The sequence below is a fragment of the Falco naumanni genome, chromosome 20 (assembly GCF_017639655.2).
Source record: "Falco naumanni isolate bFalNau1 chromosome 20, bFalNau1.pat, whole genome shotgun sequence".
Classification (NCBI taxonomy): domain Eukaryota; kingdom Metazoa; phylum Chordata; class Aves; order Falconiformes; family Falconidae; genus Falco; species Falco naumanni.
In genome coordinates, this window is record NC_054073.1 from 2,550,995 (window position 1) to 2,572,355 (window position 21,361).

General features: G+C 56.0%; 1 protein-coding gene across 1 annotated transcript; it reads right to left on the minus strand.

Moving 5' to 3' along the window:
- Nucleotides 1-1,786: 1,786 nt before the first annotated feature.
- Nucleotides 1,787-15,626, minus strand: MEX3A (mex-3 RNA binding family member A). Its single transcript, XM_040618642.1, has 2 exons — nt 15,089-15,626; nt 1,787-2,989 (listed from the first exon to the last, which is right to left on the minus strand). The coding sequence occupies exons 1-2, from the start codon at nt 15,561-15,563 to the stop codon at nt 1,884-1,886; spliced, it is 1,581 nt and encodes a 526-aa protein (XP_040474576.1). The 5' UTR covers nt 15,564-15,626; the 3' UTR covers nt 1,787-1,883.
- Between the last annotated feature and the right edge of the window lie 5,735 nt (nt 15,627-21,361).

Here is a 21,361-nt window from a genome sequence, read left to right on the forward strand (position 1 = left end):
AGAAGTCGAGGGGTAGGAAACAGGGAAGCGGTGGTGGTGGGAGAAAAATTATATATATATATGATTTTATATACACATATATATATATAGAGGTGCTTGATGAGTCAAGCGCCCATATATATATATACACATATATTCATAGATAGGTATACTGGTACTTGATAGGTTAATCCAACACACATCTTTACCATCACAGCATTTTGGCATCCAGAGACTGGTTGAACAAACCTGATGATGTTAAGATGCTGGCTTGCATCTCGTGTGCATTGGCACAGAAGCCAGATATTCGAAGCCCATCCTCTCCCACTACCCAATGGTTTAAAAAGTATCTCACTTAACAAAACCAGGAGTCTTGAAATGATTAAAGGATGTTCAACAAGGCAATATTTTTTTTTGTTTTGTTTCGTTCTGAAAAAAATATAATATATAAAAGTGGCCAACCTCAGGAAGATCCAGGTAAAGGACAGCTGAAGAGGTTTTGGTCCATAAAGAAATACTTTTTCTTCTTTTTTTTTTTTTTTTTCCCCCCACTCGGTTTTGGGTAACAAAAGTTTTGGTCCAGTTTAAAAACGACGACAACAAAATTATATATATAAACTCGGGGTTTTTTGTTTGTTTTTTTTTTTTGCTTTCTGTTGGGATGCATGTTGGTTTCGTATGGGCTCATCGCCTGTATTGCATGATCGTCTTTCTTAGGTTTTGGTGCGATATATATATTTTTTAAGAAAAGAAAAGCACAATGTTAGGTGTGTGCGTGTGTGTGTGTGCGCATGCGTGTTGTGTGTAGCTGCAGCTGGCATCGCTTGGAAAAAAAAGGATGAAGAGTGAACTACGGAAACGCGGAAGTCGATACACTCCCCCCATGGATGGGAACTCAGGACTGCTTTTGAAATACCCTGTTAGTGACTCCTGATTCGTCTGATGAACAAATCCCTGCTCGGATAAGGAAAAAAGAACAAAGTTCCAGACTCCACGGTGGCTCAGAATAATAAAATAAATGTTAATCGCCCAGTGTGACTCCAATAGGTTCTTCCAAACCTTCTTCAGTTTCACCGGCGTCATTTTTATTTCTTCATCTTCTTTTTGTGATTTTCTTTTTTTTGTGGTTTTTTTTTTTGTTTGGTTTTTTTTAGAAAAAAAGGAAAACAATAAAAGTTCTTTAGCTGCTGTGGTTTTTTTTTTTTTTTTTGTTTAAATCTTTGAGGTAATACAGTTGTGCCCTCGTTCTAACAGGTTCCCAGAGGTCGATGGTTCCTTTTTCGCTTTTCTAAATCCCCGACATCCGTTTTCCTTTCTTTCTATTTGTTTCTTTCTGAGCTCCCAGTTGGGCTGCCATCCCTGGGGGGGAGGAGAGTAGGGGCTTCAGACCAAGGTGAAGATTGAACGTGGCTGGAGAAGAAAGGCTGGCAGGGCCCTCCCCGCGTCCCTGCTCCCTTCCCCGTCCGATCAAGATGGCCCGGCTTGGTCAATGCAGAGAAGTCCCAATCTCACCACCAAAAAAACTGAACTAAACCGCTTTGCTTGCGAGATCCGAGTGTGCGTTCAGAGTACTTGCTTTAAAAAAGACATTGCAGGCTGGAGCATCGTTCACCCTTCAAAATTTCTGGCTTTGCTATTCATTTTAATTTTATTATTCACTTCTTTTTTTTAAAAAATAACATACATTGCTTGTAAAATAATTTCTTTTTTTTTCTTCTTCTTCTTCTTTAAATTAATTTATTCTTTCATTCATTTGTTTGTTCTTCAGATGTCATTATTATTATTATTATTATCATTATCATTATTATTATTATTATTATTATCATCATTTTTTTCTTTCCTGGACCCCCCCCACGCTCCCTTCCTACCCCCACCCCCCCCACCCCAATGCCCTGCTCGTCTCTTTAGGAAAATATTCTAATGGCCTGAGTGGCTGCAGCGTGGCAAACCGGGCACTCTGGATCAGTCCTCTCACAGATCCTCACGGCACACTCCATGCAGAAGAGGTTGTGGCCGCACGGCACCAGCGCCGCCGTAACTTCGCTTTCGAAACACACCATGCACTCGCGGCTGCTGGAGACAGACGTCCGGGCAGCGGTCGTCGTCCCCAGCTTGGAAAACCCTTGGAGCGGTTCCCCCTGCGACCGCCTGGGGAGACCGGAGAGATTGGGCTCTTGGATGGAGGAGGACGGGGAGCGATGTGAATTTGGGTGGATGGTGCCGGTACTGCTGGACCGCTGCTGCTTTGAGAAGAGCACCGAGACGGGGTTGGTGTTCTCCTGCCCAGCCCACATCGGGGCACCCGACTCCGGCACCCCGTAATACAGATCTTGCTTGTTCACGCCATAGTTGGGGAAGAGGTAACCGTAATTGAAGTCGTTTTGGTCGTTCAGCCGGGGGGTCTCGTAGACGGGGTCAACGGAGCAGTCGCCGATGCACCCCAGGCTGTTCTGCCGAAAGGTGGAGAGGGGCTTGCAGCCCGGCGCCGGCGTATGGACCCGCCAGGCCTCCGAGTAGCGGTTCTCCATGCCGGAATCAGGGCTGCTGGAGAGAAAATCGTTCTCGTTGTTGTACTCCAGGATCTTGCCCGTCCTCACTGCAATGTGGGTCTCGATCTCCTCCCGGGCGCGCTCCACGTTACCCGGTGCGCCGGTGATTTCAAAGACGGGGTCCCGGTCCCGGCTGGGCGTGATGATGTAGGTGTTGGTCTGCTGCTGGATCCGTTTGATGGTGGCTCCTTTGGGGCCCACCACCAAGCCCACCACGCGGTAGGGCACACGCACCCGGATGGTGACTTGCCCCGGCAAGGTCGGAGCGCTGCCAAAAGTGGTGCCGGCCTTGTTGCGGGAGGCCCGGATCATGGAGAAGTGCTCAGCAGCAGAGATGATCTCCCGCCGGGCCATGGCCACGTCCTCCCGCCGTCCCGTCACCATGAAGACCGGCTCCTCGCCCCGCACCGGAGTCTTGATGTAGGTGTTGGTCTTTGCCCGCAGGGCTTTGATCTTGCAGCCTTGGGGAAGAGAGAGAAAACAAAGCAGGGAGGTTAGAGAGGCTGTCCCGCCGCCCTCCTCTCGCCTCAGGAGACCAGGCTGAGCCGCCATGTTTTCACCAGGCCCTGTACCACGCAGCAGCCACTGCCTGGGGACCGGCCATGAGGGAAAGGCTTTTTACCCCCTAACCCTGCCAGGAGAAACGCCTGAGGAAGGCTCCCCCCTCTCCATCCTCACAGAGTTGCTCCCTCAGGGGCTCCCCACTCCCTCATCCTCAGGCAGGTGTCGCCATTTTGTGTGCTGCCCCCCACTACAAGATCCCCCTCAGCTGCCTCCCCTCGGCCATCAGCAGCCCCTCAGCAACCCCCCATCGCAGATCCCCCTCTCACACACCCCCAGGCACCAGGGAGCCGGGGATGGGGGGGATTCCAGACCTCCCTGTGAGGAAGCCTGTCCCCGCTGAGGCCCAGGCGCCATGTTGCCCCTCAGAGAAGATGGCCGCCCTCCCGCCAGAGCAGCTCCCAGGGTGGGAAGGATTTGGCCGACACTGAGGCGGCAAGAGAGACAAGATGATGGGAGAAAGCAGGGGGATGCTGAGCCCACGGCCAGGCATGGCCAATGCAGAGCCCCTTCACCCCCCTGCTCCGGCTCACAGGGAGCACGAGGGAGAGACAACTGCCGTAACTGAGGGGAGCAGAGCCCTACAACTGCCGTAACTGAGGGGAGCAGAGCCCTACAACTGCCGTAACTGAGGGGAGCAGAGCCCTACAACTGCCGTAACTGAGGGGAGCAGAGCCCTACAACTGCCATAACTGAGGGGAGCAGAGCCCTACAACTGCCATAACTCAGGGGAGCAGAGCCCTACAACTGCCGTAACTCAGGGGAGCAGAGCCCTACAACTGCCGTAACAGAGGGGAGCAGAGCCCTACAACTGCCATAACTGAGGGGAGCAGAGCCCTACAACTGCCGTAACTGAGGGGAGCAGAGCCCTACAACTGCCGTAACTGAGGGGAGCAGAGCCCTACAACTGCCGTGACTGAGGGGAGCAGAGCCCTACAACTGCCATAACTGAGGGGAGCAGAGCCCTACAACTGCCGTAACTGAGGGGAGCAGAGCCCTACAACTGCCGTAACTGAGGGGAGCAGAGCCCTACAACTGCCGTAACTCAAGGCAGCAGAGCCCTCCATGGAGACTTCTGTCCTACTGCAGAGCTTTTGGGGTGAATCCGCCATGATCCGGGTCACTTTTGGGGGGCCAAGTTTCAGGGGGGGATGCAGCAGAGGGTCAGCCATGTGGGCTCCCCACCGCAGATACGGCGGGACCCCAAATGTCGGTGGAAGGCCGGGGGGTAGCAGGCTGCTGGTATTTGCTCAGGGGTCAAACCCACAAGCCATCGGGCAGGGCTGCCTTCCCGTGTTTGCAGAGCCCTGGCACGGGCTGTGTGCGGACCCCAGGCCCGGCAGCGGCTCCCGGCGAGGGGAGGCCACCAGCCAAGGGCTGCGTTTTGCTTTGGACCCTCCACCCGGTACATAAAACACCAATGGCCGCAGCCCCCCCCCCCCCCCCCCCCGCCCCAGCAAGCCAAGCGCTCGGCCCCTTCCCTCGGAGCACTCGCCATGCCAGTGCCTTCGTGTACCAGTACCCACCTCGTGGAGCCCACTGAGCCAAGTCCCCTGCTCCTCACAGCTCAAAAACCATCTTTCTGCTTTTCCAAAAAAGGCAAGAGACTTTTCAGTGTGTTTTGGCTTCCGAATTGCTTTTTTGGAAGGCTTTAGAGCCAGCTGTGTGACTCCAGGTTCCTAGATGACACTAGGATGCCATCAAGCAACTAAATATTTTTACAGATGTGGCACAGGTTTCCAAACGACTTCTGGAAACCCTCCCTGCTGCTGTCCCTCTAACCTCTCTCTCCAAAAGCCTTACTCGGTGCCTGAAGGCATTTTCAAAGCCTGGCACCAAGCTCCCGTGCAGACCAGGGCTTCCTCTGTGGGGAGGTTTGCTCTAAGCTCAGATCTCGAAGAAGAAACTGAAAAAAAAAAAAAAAAAGAAAAAAAAAAGATTCTCCAGGGCACCGCATTTCTGCTAGTGCAGGTGGAGTAAAGCGAGCGTTTTGCCGTGATTTCCCAAGGATTCAGGTGTCTGACTCGGGGGCTCACAGAACAAGAGGATCAGGATACGGGATTGAAACCTCTGTGAGATCCCCCACCTTCTTTCCCCAGAAGAAGCCTGTCTCCTGTCCTCTCCTCCGACCATCTGACACCAGCAAGTGTTCCTCAAGGTACTACACTGACATCATACTTTAACACAAGACGATGGGCAAAGGATGCTTTTGCAACCAAGAAGTTAAGATTCCTCAGCTCGTGGCCTGGAACGTTATTATTTATACAGTTCCTAATAGATAACAACATCTCTCCCAGCTGGGAGTTCAGGGCTGCCACTCAGTGCTGCCACGTATCTGGAGCTCGTCTCATGAGACACAAGACTTGTGACATTGGGGTATTTACGGGAACGTAACGATCCCACCACCACGTATCATTAGCAAGAATCGAACCCCACACCTTTAGCGATAAAAACGGGAGCCTTGTGCCACTACAGCTGACAAGAATAATTCCCCGCGCTCGCAGCGGTGGCAGGCGCCGCACACGGTACAACCAATAGTTACAGCTGCACAAAGCATGCTCAGCCTGACAGGTCACACTCGCATCTCGCAACATCGCATGGGCACCGGGGTGCAGCCTCATCAAGCTGCAGGAGACTGCGCGAACACGAAAACTCACGGTGTAGCTTCGAAACCCCACCGCCTGTCAGAGGGTCTTGGCATGGGTGTAGGACACGTGCCGGTAAATCCTGACTTTGCTGTCGGCTCCCAATGTGACTTTTAACTCCTCAGAGCTACTACTTCATCTCTCTGAGCCTCAGTCCCCCATTTGTAGAATGGGAAGAATAGCCGTCTTCTGCCTTGTGCTACTGCAAAACTTCCTACAACGCTTAACGTTGCGATGCTGCTGCATCAAACCCATCTCTAAACCATCAATTTCACGTTCCTGGGGAATGGAAATGCTAGATCTGACCCGGAGAAGGAGCTGGGCAAATCCCCAAAATCCTAACAAAATCCACTCCCTGCCAAGTCCAACGTAGCTCACATGTTACTACTCCCCGCTGAGTTTGCACCCTGAAGTATATTTGCAATGCTTTGTTTAGTATAAAGTTTCTGAGCGGTTGATGCGGACCGATGGTCATCGACAGCGTGGCATTATTAGTACTTGGGAAACTCACAGAAGATGACTTTACGGTGCTGGGCACGACACAACCGTAGAATAAATCAACACAGCCGGAATCGCAGGATAAAGGTTCATCCCAAGGAGCCCATGGAGGGCGGGATAAAGCGATAAGGGGTCACCTACGCCCTCCTACAGCCCCAGGGCAAGGTCGGCTCTCCCTGCCCCATCCCTGGCAGACATTTCCCTGCCCTGCTCCTATGCCGCTTGCTCCAAAGATGGAGATTCCATCTTAGGAAGATTAACCGAGATGCCACCATTTCCCCTGGGATATCACCGGAGCATCGCATGGAAAGAAAGGGGGTGTCAGCGGCAAGCATCTGCGCTGCAATGACCCCCGCGCATCACCCCAGACCGAAGTAACATTTGCTGAATTCCTCAGTGACCCACGTTCTGCCTCCCAGGAGCGCCGGGCTCGCTCTCGTTTGCAAAAGGACCTCAGGTAGGCATTTGTCAGGGCTGGGCTTGGGTTCGGCATTTTTCTAAGCCACGGGACAATGACTGCATGGCTGGGGGGGGAGGCGAGAGGGATCTGAGCCCAGCACGACAGGAAACAATCGGGGAGGCAACACAGAGGGTCAGGCGAGCAGAGCAGTGACAAAGGACGGGGGCTCCATGCTGGGGACAGATGGAAGGAAACGGTGGTGGCAAGGAATACACATGAATGAGGGCAAACGTAAGCGAGTTACACGAGCTGGAGAGGGTGGGAGGGAGTTAGGGATGGGGGAAAGGTGATGGAAATCGAGGGAGAGGCACGCTGTGGTCCCTCTGAGGGAGGGGAGGGGGGGATTAAGGGTGTGGAGGCAAAGGAGAGACCCCCCCAAAATGGCAAAAGGGAGACGGGCAAGGAGAGAGCATGGCGAGAGGGGGAGGGAGGATCTAGAAACGGACAAAAGGACGCATGGTGCAGTCGATGGTGTGAGAAGCAGGGGGAGGAGGAGGGAGGGTCTCCGTGCAGGCCTGCAGACAGGAAAGCCAGCTTTGCAGAGACAGACAGATGGGGGATCCTGTGCTTAAAAACTGGAGAAAATAACCCTACAGGAAATTAGACCAACTCCATCAAGACCAGCAGCCCAGCAGGTTCAGTGGCCCAGATCTCTAGCAGCTCGAAACTGGTGCAGACAACAGGCCAAGCCATCAGCGGCACAGAGCCGGGTAACTCCAACTTCCGAGAGAGCTGCACCCATCTACATCAGCTACGATCAGGCTGGGCTTAAACCTGATTTACCCACTCAGTGCCAAGGCTCCCAGCCCATCTCACCCACAACCCTGACTTTACTTCGCACAATTAAACAGGGGCTGAGCCTCCTCCGACATTGCTCCAAAGCCAGATCAGGATGTGGGCCCTTTGCATCCTGGCCGGATGAGTAGCACAGTCCTACGTGCTTTTTTCAAATGAAATCTGTCCCATACATTTTATTTTCAATGAAAGGTTTTCTTCGTGCATAACTGAAATTTGAAGACAACACGCAACAAACCACGTTACTCAGTGGATTATTAAAAGGGGAGAGAACTGCTTAGTAGGTGGTGTTAAAAATGTAAAACTAAAAGGAGAGAAGAACCTGCAGAAACTATAATAATATACAACTTTGCTGTGGCGTTCCACTCTTTAAGGCAGTGTGCAGACATCAGCTAATTGATCCCTGGCAGACTCCTGCCAGTTAAGATTTTTATCCTGAGAGCGAATTGAGCCCTTTCTTGTTGTGTTTCCACTACCTAGCTTCTATTACTCTGTTTTTTTTCCCAATAACACAGATCCCAAAGCGTTTTGCAAAGGAGGCTTGTACGATTATTTCCTCCCCCCACCCCTTTTTAACTTCGGTTAACTGATTGCCAATTGACTCAAAGTAAATGTGTTTGCAAATTACCCTAGTAAGCCACAAATGTTAACACACAGGGACAAACCCTTGAGGACTGTCGAGCCTCCTGCACCCTGACCAGTTATCTAACTGGAATTAATCCACAGAGCAGCTCACTCTGGCTAAAAACAAATAAATAAATCGAGTCTAGACATTGCCAAACGGGTGACAGCTCGGGAGGGGGGTGTGTGGGAGGGTGTGGAATCAGGGGGAGATTTGGATGCACAGCCACATGCTCTCCGCTTACCCCTGCATCAGGGGTAAACAAATCTATCAAAACTCCCAGAGAAGGATGCAAGAGCCTGGTCCACCCCTCCAGCTACGGCAGTTGCTCACGAGGGCGTCAAGGGTGTAGGATGCATCCAACCCGACCACCGTTTGCTTTGCACGAACCCATCCCAAATCTTTTCGCACTCAGAGTGGCGTAAACCCAAGGTGCTGCCATGGGACCTCGCTGCGGTTTGCACCGAGGCTTCCGTCCGTGCCCTGGCAGAAAGAAAAGGCCGGAGCAGGGTACGGGATGGATGTGCGCTACATGTGCCCACTGCACCACGCACGGTGAAAATGCCAGCAGGACGGTGCAATGCAAAATGAGCCATGCCTATGGAGCAGTTCCATCAGATATTTGACTTTGGTGGAAATTCAGAGTTAAACCTGCTGGCAACCTTTTCCTTGCTGCTGCTAGAAGGCCAAATCCTGCACAGGGGCATACTGCTACTGATGTAGTTCTAGAGGGTCTTTATCTGGCACAAACTGGCGCACCCCCAGCATGTACCAGTTTATGCCCAGAAGTGTGGGCTTCACCTGAAAGCATCAGAAGTGCTGTACCAGCTTACAGCAAACAGCTAAGGATCCAGCACCAAGGCGCAGGGTGGGGTTTGTTTGGGGTTTTTTTGTGTTATTTAAAAAAATAAACACACCACACAAATCACTCCAGGTCCTTAAATTGCTTGTTTTCATCAGATACAAAATCACCTCTACAGACAAAAGATTTTTAGCCCTCTTCACATATATACTAAGGCACCTTTACACTGCACTGGTATAAATTACACCTGTAAATACCCTACTTAGGATATTTTGACATTGCCGGTGTGGTGTAAGAGAGCCTAAGGGCAAATTAGAACTTGGTCTTTTTTCTGTTATAGTCATAAAATTAAAAAGAGGACCATAAAATAAACAACCCTCAAATATCTCTGGTAAGGTGGGGCATTCTTTTCCCATTTAAGATGAAAGCCATGTTAAAAGACAAGCACACAAAGAACATCACAAATAAACCCTCCTGAATATCTGTGGGGTAAGATTTTGCTGCATTGAAAATCTGATGAAAGTGGTGTCAAAAAAACACAAATGCACACAAAAGGACCACAAGCAAACAACTAAATCCCTTTGCATTGAGGTTTTATTGTACTGATGATGCAAGTTGTGTTTACAAGAAGGGGCGAAAAAAAAAGACACACCACACCACCACGCCATGAAAATAAGCAACCACCTCACATCAGTGCAGTAATTTAAAGCTTTTTCACGTAGCGATGAAAGTTGTTTATGAATAAATAAAAAAAAAAAGGGTGGTAGTGGTGGGGTTTTTTAAAACAAAACAAAACAAAACAAAAAACAAAAAAGAAAAAGCAACGCGACCCAAAAGCAACAACCCAGATGCCACAGACAATCGCTGCCTTGTTGTGCGGTGGAGGAAAGTTGGGAACTCGGGCTGGAAGCCCCCGGCCCCGAGCAGCCGCTCTCCGCCAGCAATGCATCACATCGGGGTGGGTGTGACCGCGGCCCCCTGCATGGCACAATCCTGCCGCGGCCCCGCCACACACGCTCAGCACTGGACGGCGCGCAGGGGAAAGCGGGGCAAAGCGAGCTGGTGGGGGGACGGAGGGACGCAGGAGGAGGGGGCCGCCAGACAAAGGCAGCAACGGGGGGCGAGGGCCCCCACCCAACGCCAGCACGCTTTCCCACTGCCCTAGATTCCGGCCGGCTGCGCTGCGGCGCGGTTCACTCGGTCAGCGCGGCATCCAGCAGCCGGCTCCGATGCGCGGAGCGTGCGTGTCTCCCTAGAAAATTCCCTTTGTCTCTCTCCCAGACCCATTTTCTCCTCCCACCTCTAGTTCAAACCGCACAAAGTCGATCCCGTTCAGCACTTTTCCCTGGTGTAAATTCAGATGGATTCTCATTAACACTTTATAACAATCTGACACCGACTGCAATTTCTCTTTCCCTTGAAGGCCCATCTCGAGCAGCGTGAGGAGGTCGGTTTTCAGGTCCCGCCAGACCCGGTGGCTTTAGCTCCAAGATTTACGCGAAGCAAGCGAGACAACAGGATCTGACCCCCTCGCTGCTTCTCGGATGCTGTACATCCACCTCCACATGGTGGGTGGGGGAGCTGCAATCATCAGACTTCCTCAATGAAAAAGGCTTCCTTGGACTATTTTTAAATGCTGAAAGCATTAGAGCATGTTTGGAGCTACACAAAGAGCCCCATCACCTGGGGTTAGCGGGGCCTCTTGTTATTTGACTTCACCTTGCCAAGAAAGAGCAATTTATGTTAAGCTCCTCTCTCACATCATCTCATTCCTGTTGACAACAGGCTAGTTAGAGCAGGCTGGGAGATGCTTCATCAAAGGGTGGCTCTGGGTACAGGTGACAATGGATGCTACTATTGATGGCGCGAGCAAAAATGCCCTTACAGGGAAGGTACCTGCTGGGAGCGGGCGGCTTGCGCTGCTCTTCTGCAGGCAGCAGGAAGCCAAACTGACCCACCACCTTCTCCCCGTGCCAGACACACAAAGAACCGCCACCGTGCCTCCCTAACCACGAGATCTAGCCTTAAACATGCCCCGCTTGAGAGTCCAGCGGCCCCTGCCCTGGCTCCGCTGACGGCAGCCCAGTTTGTCAGTGGGAGTGGGTTTAAAAGTCACATACACATCTCCATCAGGCTGGTCTACACCTGCCTCGGGTGACTTCTAGGGAAGAACCTGGACATCTCGGTGACCGAGGATTTCTGCCCCTTTCTAAGTTGACAGCCCAAACAGCCAAAGCATGAGACCTTCAGACACTCTCCACTCTTCCCAGCATCTCGCCCTCCTCAACCCACGCCCTTGAGCTGCAAGAACCTTCTCCTGTGCAACTCCCTTGGTGCCCCACCATCTCCTCAAAACCCACCTGCAAACCGCTTCAGTGCTTTGTCTTTACACCCTGGCAAATTCACCTGCGTAGCCCCGGGAACACGCGCAGCCCCGCAAAGGGTGCCACGGGGAAGATGCCCACGGTAAGAACCGGCAGGCGAAACGCAAGAGCCACCAAGCGCCCCAAACCGACTCCAGACCCTGGGAGCACCGTGTGTGCCGCGGCACACGCCAGGAGCTTCAGCCATCCGAGCCGAGCGCGGCTGGAGTTCACACTCATTGCCACATGCCGAGGGATGGGGGGAACAATCTGCAGGAGCCACGATGCAGACAGAGCCACCCCTGCTCCTCACCCTAGCAGCAACAGGAGGGCACGCGTGAAGGTCATGGGTCCACTTCCAGGCAGCGAAGGGAAGTCATTGCCAACCATGGCCAGGGGCAGAATGGAAGAGGTCATAAACGTCAGCCAAAGGGATTGTTATGACTTTATCCCCTCATCCTTCCTTTTCCAGTTTCCTTCAATTGGCAAAGCGGTCCTTGGCACATCCCACCAGCCACCCAGCTCTCCACCGCAGACCCTGGGGCATCACGGTGGAGGAGCCGCTCTCGGCACCCGCACGGCCGATTCCTGCAGCGTCCCACGATTTCAGCAACCCACGATCTCATCCCGGTGACCCGCTACCCCATCCCACCCAGCCAGCCGTCACGCCGCTGAAGAAGCGCTGCTCAAGTTCAGCACACAAACCAGTACCAGCCCAAACTCTGGCGAGTTTTCCAGCACGCCACTGGCTCCATGAGGGCACGTTATCCCGGGAGAGGCAGGGAGCCACCGAGCACAGGTTTTGCTCCTGCAGCATCCCTCCTTCGAAGCGGAGCCACCCCCTCCGCCACAATTACACCTCTTCACAAATCACACATACAAACATTCCAATAAAAATATATGGGGCTTGAGCCGTATTTATACTCAAGTGCCTTTACACCCTTCCAGCGGGGTAAAGGACAATCTGGTGGCAGGTGGAAATGCCGTTGCCAGATGCACGTAAGAGGGCCCCCGTGCCCAGATCCAGGCCTCTCCCATACATACATCTGTCAGGAAGGTACACTTTCAAAGGCAGTAGATCCTATTTTAAAATAATCTGAAGGAACAGCGTGGTGCCTCACATCAGAAAATACAAAGTTAACGAACAAGCTCAACCCTGTTTACTAATTAAAGCCCTGAAATAATTTTTATTTCACCGTTACCTTCCCCCCTCCTCTCTCTTTTCCAAGATGCTCATCACCCTATTCACAAGAACCTACCAAACACTCATTTCCTTCGAAAACCACCAGCCCCACGAGCAGCATTACCAAAGGGGTGACACTCTGCGGTTTGTGGCATCCCCCCAGGATTCCTGGGTGGGCATCCATGAGAGCACAGGATCGGGCCCCCCAGGGGTGTCCTGCGCCCAGCACCATCTGAGAGCAGACCCCTGTAATCCAGCCGATTGCAAACATGACCGAGGAGACATTCCTGTAGGCCTTTAAAAATAAAAAGTGTGAGCCACAGTCTCTGCCGAAGTAAAGAGCTGTGGCTGCGGCGACCCTGCTGAAGGAATCTCGGTTTCTGCCAGCACAGGATCCGACCCAGCCGCCTCGGGAAAGGGGCACAGCTTACACCGCCTGCCCCACGAACTGATGGAGCGCTGCCGAGGCCGCTCGCCGGGGCTCTGCTCCACTGACATTTCCCAGTTTCCCAGCTGTGGGAAAGCCCTTACACACAAGCGCACTCACACACACACACACACTAAAAATGGTGGAAAAAAATCCAGGTCTCCACGTTCTTCTCCATCACTCCGGCCACCACCAGGCATGCGGCTGCGTACCGAAGGCAGCGAAACACACCCCCTTCTCGGGAGTTTGGGGCAGCAGGGAGATCCAGGGAGAAAATACCCCAGGCACCTCCCGCACCCCCTCGATTCCGCCTGCCGAATCCTTTCTCTTTTCTAACTTTATGAAACAAAGGGGGCCTGATTCTCCACGGCCTTGCACCCGCCGGCGCAGAGTTGGTGCAAAGCCCCACCATTTCTGGCCACGCTCGGCTCGCGGCAGTGTAAAAGCACAACCAGGAGGATCAGGCCCCAGTGGGATCTCCTCGGCCGGACCTCCAGCCCCCGGCTCTGGGGCCACGATCCCAGCGTGACGGTGGGGAGCAAGGGGGGGAAGCCGGGGCAGGAGGCGTTCCCTGCGCTGCAGACACCCCGAGTTTCGGGGGAGGACGGCACCACACTCCATCCCAGCGTAGGGAACAGCCTCCGGCTTGGCTGGTGGCAGGGTGCTGTGCCACCCCAGGCCCCATTGTTCCCCTAACACGTTCCAGCAGATGATGTACAGCCATCAGCCATCGGGATCCCTCTCCCCACGGCTTCCCCTCGCCCACCCCAACCTCCGCACAGCCCCTCCTGGGACCACCGGCCCCAGGGAGCCACCCCCCCCACCATGTCAAACTGCAAACCCCCTGCTCGGGGCGATTTCAATTCCCAACCCAAGAGGAAGCATCTGGATTTGGAGCCGCAGTCTCTGCCCGTCACACTTCCAGAGCGTCAAGTTACTTGCTTAGAGAAAGAAAAAAAAAAGAAAAAAAAAAAAAAGAAAAAAAAAATCCCACTTAGCCACACTATTATTTTTTTCTTCTTTTTTCCTCCCCCTCCCCCCCCCCGTAAGAGACACAAAACTTCTCTCGCCAGCCCCACGGTTCAACCCTGCCACAGCTCCCGCAATGCCAAGGAGGGGGGGTCGGCAGAGCTGCCCCCCCCCGCAGCGCACCTCGCCCCCACACGCACACTCGGGAGCCCGGAGCGGAGGGGGGTGGGCGAGGGGTGACTTAAGAGTGGGTGTGGTGTGTATATATATATATATATATATATATATATAATTATTTTTTTTTAAAGCCCTCCTCCATTCCACCTCGCTCCGAACAGAGCCGTCAGGAGAACAAAAGCATCACTGTGGCGGCGCGCGGGGCCGGGCGCGCGCGTGGGGGCCCACGCGGGACACCCGGGTCCCCGCTCCGGGAGGTGGGGGGGGGGGGGGTTGGGTGCAGAGAGAAGGGGGGGGGGGGGGGGGGCGCCGCTCACACGCTTTGCAGAAGGAGTTTAACTTGCCCGGATCGGAGCCGGGCTAGGCCCGGTACAACCACACCCCCTCGCTCCGCCGAGCCCAACAAAGGGGATTTTTTTTCCGACCCCCCGACCGGTGCACGGGGGTCGGGCTCAGCCCGGCTCTCGGCTTTCCTCCCCCCGCTTTATTTTTATCTTTTGAAAAATTATTTTTATTTATTTATATTAAAAAAAAAAAAAAGGATGAGGGCGGAGAGCGCGGCTCAGGAACAGCTCTCTCGCATAAACCGGAGAAATCACGGGCTCGGGGGCTCCGGTGCAGACAGCCGGTCAAACCCACGCAGGCATTCCTATAGATTCCATAGAGACACCCCCCCCCCCCAAAAAAAAAACAACAAAAAACACCCCCCGCCCCCAAGCAGCAAAGCAGCGACCCCGGGAGTCCCGCGGAGGACGGGGCGGGGGATACACACACCCACCCGGGCCGCCCCCTCCGCTTTGTCCCCGGTAGGGCTGCGGCGACCGGGGCGCGGGTGCCCGCCCGGCCCCGAACAATGGGAGGGAGGGGGCGGCGAGGGAAGTTGGCGGGGCGGTCGCCAGCCCTCCCGGCCGCGGGGATGCCACGGGCGGCAGGGGGGAAGTTTCCCGTGGAAGGGAGCCCGGCCGGGCCGGGCGATGGATGGAGGGGGGGACGGACGGACGGGACACCCCGGGCGCGGGGAACGGGGCGGGGGGGGGTCCCCGCACCCCGGCGCTCACCTTGCCGGCCCACGATCTCGGCCACGTGCTCGGAGCTGGGCACCGGGACGCACTCGGTGGTGTTGGAGCTGCTCTTGAGCCGCAGCTCGGCCTCCTTGTACAAGGCGCACAACTTGGGCTCCGCCGCCCCGGCGCTGGGCGCCGACGAGCCCTTCGGGGCCGGTGGAGGCGGCGGCGGCGGCGGCGGCGGCGGCGGTTGCTGCTGCGGCGGCGGCGGCGGCGGCGGGGGCTGCTGCGGCGGCGGCGGCGGCGGGTTATTGTTGTTGTTGTTGCTGTCCTCCACCAGCACCACGGCGGAGGAGGAGGAGGAGGAGGAAGGCTCGCCTAGCCCCAGCAGGCAGAGCTGGTCCAGGGCGAGCTGCAGCGCCCGGTCATCCTCCAGCAGCGCTCTGTCTTTGCCGCTCCCACCGAAACAGCCTAAATCGCCGAAACCCCCGTTCCTTTCCATTATCCCTGGTACTACCAGGCTAGGCATGGCTAACAAAGACTTGAGAGGGGGTTGGGTGGTGGTGGTTGGTTGGGGAGGGGGGGGGTGTGAGAGCGAGAGGAGGGGAGTGGGGGGGGGGGGGGGGGGGGGACACAAAGAGCTCGGGAGGGAGAAGGGAAAAAAAAAAAAGGCAGAGGGAGAGAAACAGACAGAGAAAAGGACCCTCCGCCCACCTCCCCTCCGCCTGGCCAAGCCCCTTTCTCTCTGTAACCCGAGCTCCCTCGCCCAGGCACTTCCAGCCCGCCGGGGTCCCCCCGCCGCCGCCCCCGCCCCCGGCTCCCAGCCCCCGGCTCGCAGCCGCCGCCGGGTGTGCGGAGGCCGCCGGGGCGGCGCGGAGCCCCGCGGGGGGAAACTCTTTGTTTGAAGGCGGCTGGGCGCAGCGGGAGCGGCCCCGGCCCGCGGCCTGCTGGGGGATGTAGTCCCGGCACCGGGGGGCCGTGCCGGGGGCGCTGTGCCCCGGGCGGGGGTCCCGCTGTGCCCCGGGCGGGGGGGCGCCGTGGGGACACGGGGGGGCACGGGGGGGGGGGGCTGCGTGGGGACACGGTGTGACACGGGCTGGGGGGCCAGTGGGGGGACCCGGTGTGACACGGGCTGGGGGGCTGCGTGGGGACCCGGTGTGACACGGGCTGGGGGGCCAGTGGGGGGACCCGGTGTGACACGGGCTGGGGGGCTGCGTGGGGACACGGTGTCACACGGGCTGGGGGGGCAGTGGGGGGAGCCGGTGTGGCATGGGCTGGGGGGCTGCCGTGGGGACCCGGTGTGACACGGGCTGGGGGGCTGCGTGGGGACCCAATGTGACACGGGCTGGGGGGGCGGTGGGGGAACCTGGTGTGTCACGGGTGGGGGGGCTGCGTGGGGCCCCGGTGTGACACGGGGTGGGGGGGCGGTGGGGGGACCCGGTGTGGCAAGTGGGGGGTGACCCGCTGTGCCCCGGGCAGGGATGCACTGTGGGGACCCGGTGTGGCACGGGCGGGGGGCCTGCGTGGGGACCTGGTGTGGCACGAGGGGGGGGGGGCTGCGTGGGGACCCGGTGTGGCATGGGGTGGAGGGGGGTGGGGGGCTCCAGTGTGCCACGAGTGGAGGGGGTGGTGGGGGGGCTCCAGTGTGTCTGTCACGCCTGGAGGGGTGGAGGGGATCCAGTGTGTTCATGGTTGGAGGGGTGCTGGGGGGATCCAGTGTGTCTGTCACGGGTGGAGAGGCAGCGGGGAGATCCAGTGTGTCACAGGTGGAGGGGACTGCGTGGGGACCCAGTGTGTCAGAGGGGGAGGGGGAGGGGGGGGTGATCCAGCGTGTCGTGGGTGGAGGGGTGACGGGGGGACCCAGTGTGTTACACGTGGAGGGGCTGTGTGGGGATCCAGTCTGTCACGGGCAGAGGGGCAGCTGGTGGGCCCAGTGTGTCATGTGTGGAGGGGCTGCATGGGGACCTGCTGTGACATGGGTGACATGGGTGTGACATGGGTGACATGGGTGTGACATGGGTGACGTGGGTGGAGGAAGCAGTGTGGGGACCCAGTGTGTGATGGGGGGGGGGGGGGGGGGGGGGGCTGCATGAGGACCCACCATGCATTGAGTGGAGGAGGCTGTGTGGGGACCCGCTGTGACATGGAGGGGTCATGGGCGGAGGGGAGGGGGCTGTGTGGGGACCCGCTGTGACATGGAGGGGTGATGGGTGGAGAGGAGGGGGCTGTGTGGGGACCCGCTGTGACATGGAGAGGTCATGGGAGGAGGGGAGGGGGCCCTGTGGGGACCCGCTGTGACATGGAGGGGTCATGGGCAGAGGGGAGGGGGCTTCGTGGGGACCCACTGTGACATGAAGGGGTGATGGGTGGAGGGGAGGGGGCTGTGTGGGGACCCGCTGTGACATGGAGGGGTCATGGGGGGAGGGGGCTGCGTGGGGACTCATTGATGTGCATCCCATCCCCGGGGGTCTGTGTGGGTGCTGCCCACCCGTGAGGGCTACTGTGGAGGGGTGAAGGGTTGGGGGCCTGGAGACCTGGTGGGACGGTGGGGACCCTCGGGAGAAGCGGTGGCCAGGCAGGGACACCCCAGGGGGTGACCGGTGGGGGCAAGGGCACCGGGACAGATCCTGGAGGGATAAGCCCACCGGCTCCATCCTCATGCCAAGGGGGACACCAGCCTTCGAAGAGATGCCTCCCCCCCCCCCGCAACACGGGGCCATCGCTCTTGTGATGGGAAGACCCCCAACCCAAAATGCAACCAGTTGAGGGCTCAAACCACGTGTCCAGCGTGGGAAGAGAGGAAAAGGGGGGACCCCCCGGCCCCCCAAGGCCTGGCGCCGGCTGCAGGTACAGGAGCGGCGAGGTTTGGGGGGGGGGGGAAGCTGCTGGGGCTTAGGCTCGCCCTCCCAGTAAAGCCCCCTCTGCAAACTGGGGATGCTGGGGGAGAGCAGTGGGATGCCCCACGTGGCTTTTCTCATTGAAATGAGAGGCGGTTGAGTGCCGAGGGGAACACTGAAAATCGCTTTTTTTTTTTTGGAAATAGCTTTTCCAGCTCCCCGCCAGCCGGGCTGGGCTCGGCGCGTGCGAGGCGCCCCTTGCTCCCCTCTTCCCCTTCCATCCCTTCGAGTCGATCCGGGGGTCTCTCCCACGAAACGAGATTTCCCGAGCTTACACCGGGGCAAGGGACAATGCGGAGCGATGCCAGGCTCCCAGCGAGCCACGTTGCGCCGCAGCTCTGGCAGCAGCGACGGCTGCGGCGCTGGCTGGGGACAGAGCTGGCGGGGGGGGGGGGGAGGATGGTGGCACTGGTGCCTTGTCACCGAGGCAGGAATTTTTTCTAACCCCCCCCCCCCCCCCTCCTTTATTTTGTCTGATTTCCTCTTTCTGGCTCTCAGATCCTCGCAGCAAGGTTTCTCCCCCTCCCCTTTTCTGGGTCTACCAGCAGAAGATCTCAGCTTGCAGATGAACTAAGCAGATGGGGCACCCAGCACAAGGAAATGTCTCATCCACTGACTCAGACGGTAAGGTGTTGCTAGAGCTTTTCCCTTGCCCAGGCACTTTGGGAATGGGAATTTTGCTTGCATTTTTGGCTTGGCATCCCGGTTTCCCGAGCTGAGCCGTAGCAGAAAGTCGGGGAGATGCTGGGACGCCGGCCAGCCGAGCTGGTGGTGGCAGGTTGCTTCTGCTGCAGGACCCGGAGCCGAGGTGCTGTGAGGTTGGAGGTTTTATTGTTTGTGTGGCGAGTGTTCAAAAGAAAAAAAAAATCTCGCTAAAAACACAAGAAACCCCCTCATGCTGCTGCGTTTCACGTGGCTCACTTCGGGCTTGGTTATAGAACAGTGCCTTGAATTAATCTTTATTATTATTATTATTATTATTATTATTATTATTTTTAACCTTTGCATGGTGATGGGACTTGTGAAAGCCTGGCGGTTTGGGATGCTCTCCTTCATCAAGGAGGTGGCATCTGTTCGTGTTGCGATAGGATGGCTCGTAGCTCCGTGTGCACATACACGCGCGTTGCACGGAGTATTTAATGGGGATACTCACGGTCCCGCGTGCCACACGGAGGTTACACGGCCAAACCCACGTGCGTTTAATCCACGTGGATGTCCACACATGCACTGCCTGCTGCTCTTGCACACACCTGCTGCCCCTGGCTCCCTCACGCCCCTTCAAACCATGTAAAAAGCGTGTGTGTACGTGTAAGCATGTGTGTTACGGGGGGTGTGTGCAAAATGCCAACACGTAAAGCGAGCGTGCGAGTGGTGCTCCCTTGAAAGACGTACAGAAACTGCAAATCTGTGTTTATATGCAGTGGTTTTGTGCACACGTGTGTCCGTATGCAGGTGTGTTTGTAACACGGGTGCATGTTCATGCGTGCATCCGTGCCCGTAAACATGTGTGCATCAACACGTGTGCATACAGTGCGTTGTGGTCTTGTTAGGAGCTGTCGTATCTTGTCCTGTAAATTATAAAGCGACATTTTCATCCGTCAAAGTTGGATCTGGTTCACGCAGCCAATAAAGGTGCCTGGTCTGTCGGTATCGTGTCATTCCGGGGACACCGTTTTGCTTCCAACCTCTATTTTACGTTCTGTCCTGGAGCTTTCAGGAGAAGAAAGTGTCCCCCCAAATCATAAAGTGAAAGGAGGGGGGGGAGAAAAAAAAAAAAAAAAAAAAAAGGGGAAACTGCAGTGCTCCAGCTCCGAGCTTTCAAACAGAAATGATAAAACTCAAATGTTTGCGTGACTCCACAAAAATAACAAATAGGGGGCTTCTTTTCATGTGCCTTCTCCCGGGGCTTTGGGAATTTTCTGGGGTTACGTCACCTCGCTGTTCTGCACCACCACGAGGTCGAGCAACTTACTTTACCAAATGAAAATTCCGCCTCGCGCCTATTCACGCGACTCGGGGAGCTGGGAATTTCAGGCAAACGTGAGTGCTCCCGGAAAAATGGCAAGAATTGGCAAAGCAGGCGGTGACTAATCCCGATGGGTTCCTGATAGCGCCGTTCCTCAGTGCAGATGGTATTTTGGGGGTGTCGCTGGGCTCCGACCAAGATTTTGATCCTCCTCACGGTGATGGCGATGGCTCGGGAATGATCTGCCCCACCGTCTGGCACCGCTGCCCTCTGGGGAAGCTGGATTTCCATCATCATTCAGCTTGGATCGACTCAATGAGCTGGACTAGATCACCGGGGCTCCTAGCCTGGGACCGGCGGAGCCTCGACTGGTTGTAGCTCCCTGGACGTGGGAGTAAAAGGTTATTTCTTGGTTCCAGGTAGTTGTGCTGGGTTACGAGCTGAGTAATTTGCTACGGGTGTAGACTCTGCGCAGCTACATCCACTCTGCAGATATACCTACCGGGCTTTTGGCAGAAGCACAGTGTTTCTAGTTAAAAAGTTGGTATTTCCAAATGTTTTAAAATCCACATCCCTGAATTACTGTCAGGGAAAGGAAAAAAAAAAAAAAAAAAAAAAGTATTAATTAAAACCAGGGCCGACGGAAGACTCTGCCAAGTTGGGATCATATAGCGGCGTCACGTGCTGCTCACCCCCTTCCTGGGCAGGAGGTTGCGGAATGATCAAAGAAAAGGGAGAAATTGCAAACGGCAACGGCTGGCGATGCCAGAGCTGTCGGGGAGGGGAACCCGGGCACCACAGCTTGGAACAGAAAACCCCGTCGAAGGCAAGAATAAAGCTGCCATTGACTGAGGTGGTGCCAGCAGATTGTCCTCAGGCGGAACAGTAACGTACGGTCACCGTCGGGAGCGAAGGCAGGAAAGGAACTTTCTGGGTTCGTTTGTGTCATCAATGCAAAGTGAAGTTTGGTGCATCCCTGTGCGGCGTCCTTCTTCCCTCTGGAAGGACCCGAGGCGGCTGCTCAGAAAGCGTTAACGCGGGGTGAGTATCCCTGGTTTGGGAAAAGCCAAGGGCGATGCAGGCAGCGGCGAGGCAAAAGCGCTGCTGGTGAGCGGGACGCTTATTTTTTTAGGTATTTCATTTTCACAGGGTGTGAGGCCAGAGCTGGGGTAACATCGCCACCAGATCCCGAGGCATCGTCTCCCCATCCCTGGGCAGCTCCTTTCCAGGCCAGGAGCATCCCAAGGGATGGAAGGGGTCCCTCCCACCCTGCGGCTCCCCGAAGCCTTGAGCCCACCGCCTCACCTGGCAGCCCCTGGCCCTTTCCTACAGCACAAGACGCAGAAATGGATGTGCCCACCCGTGGCAGCTGACCCACTCGGGGGTCCCTGGCTGCCCCCCGTCTGCGACATCCTTACAATTCCTTCACTGCGCCTCGATGTTAAACCTCTTTGCTCCGTAGAT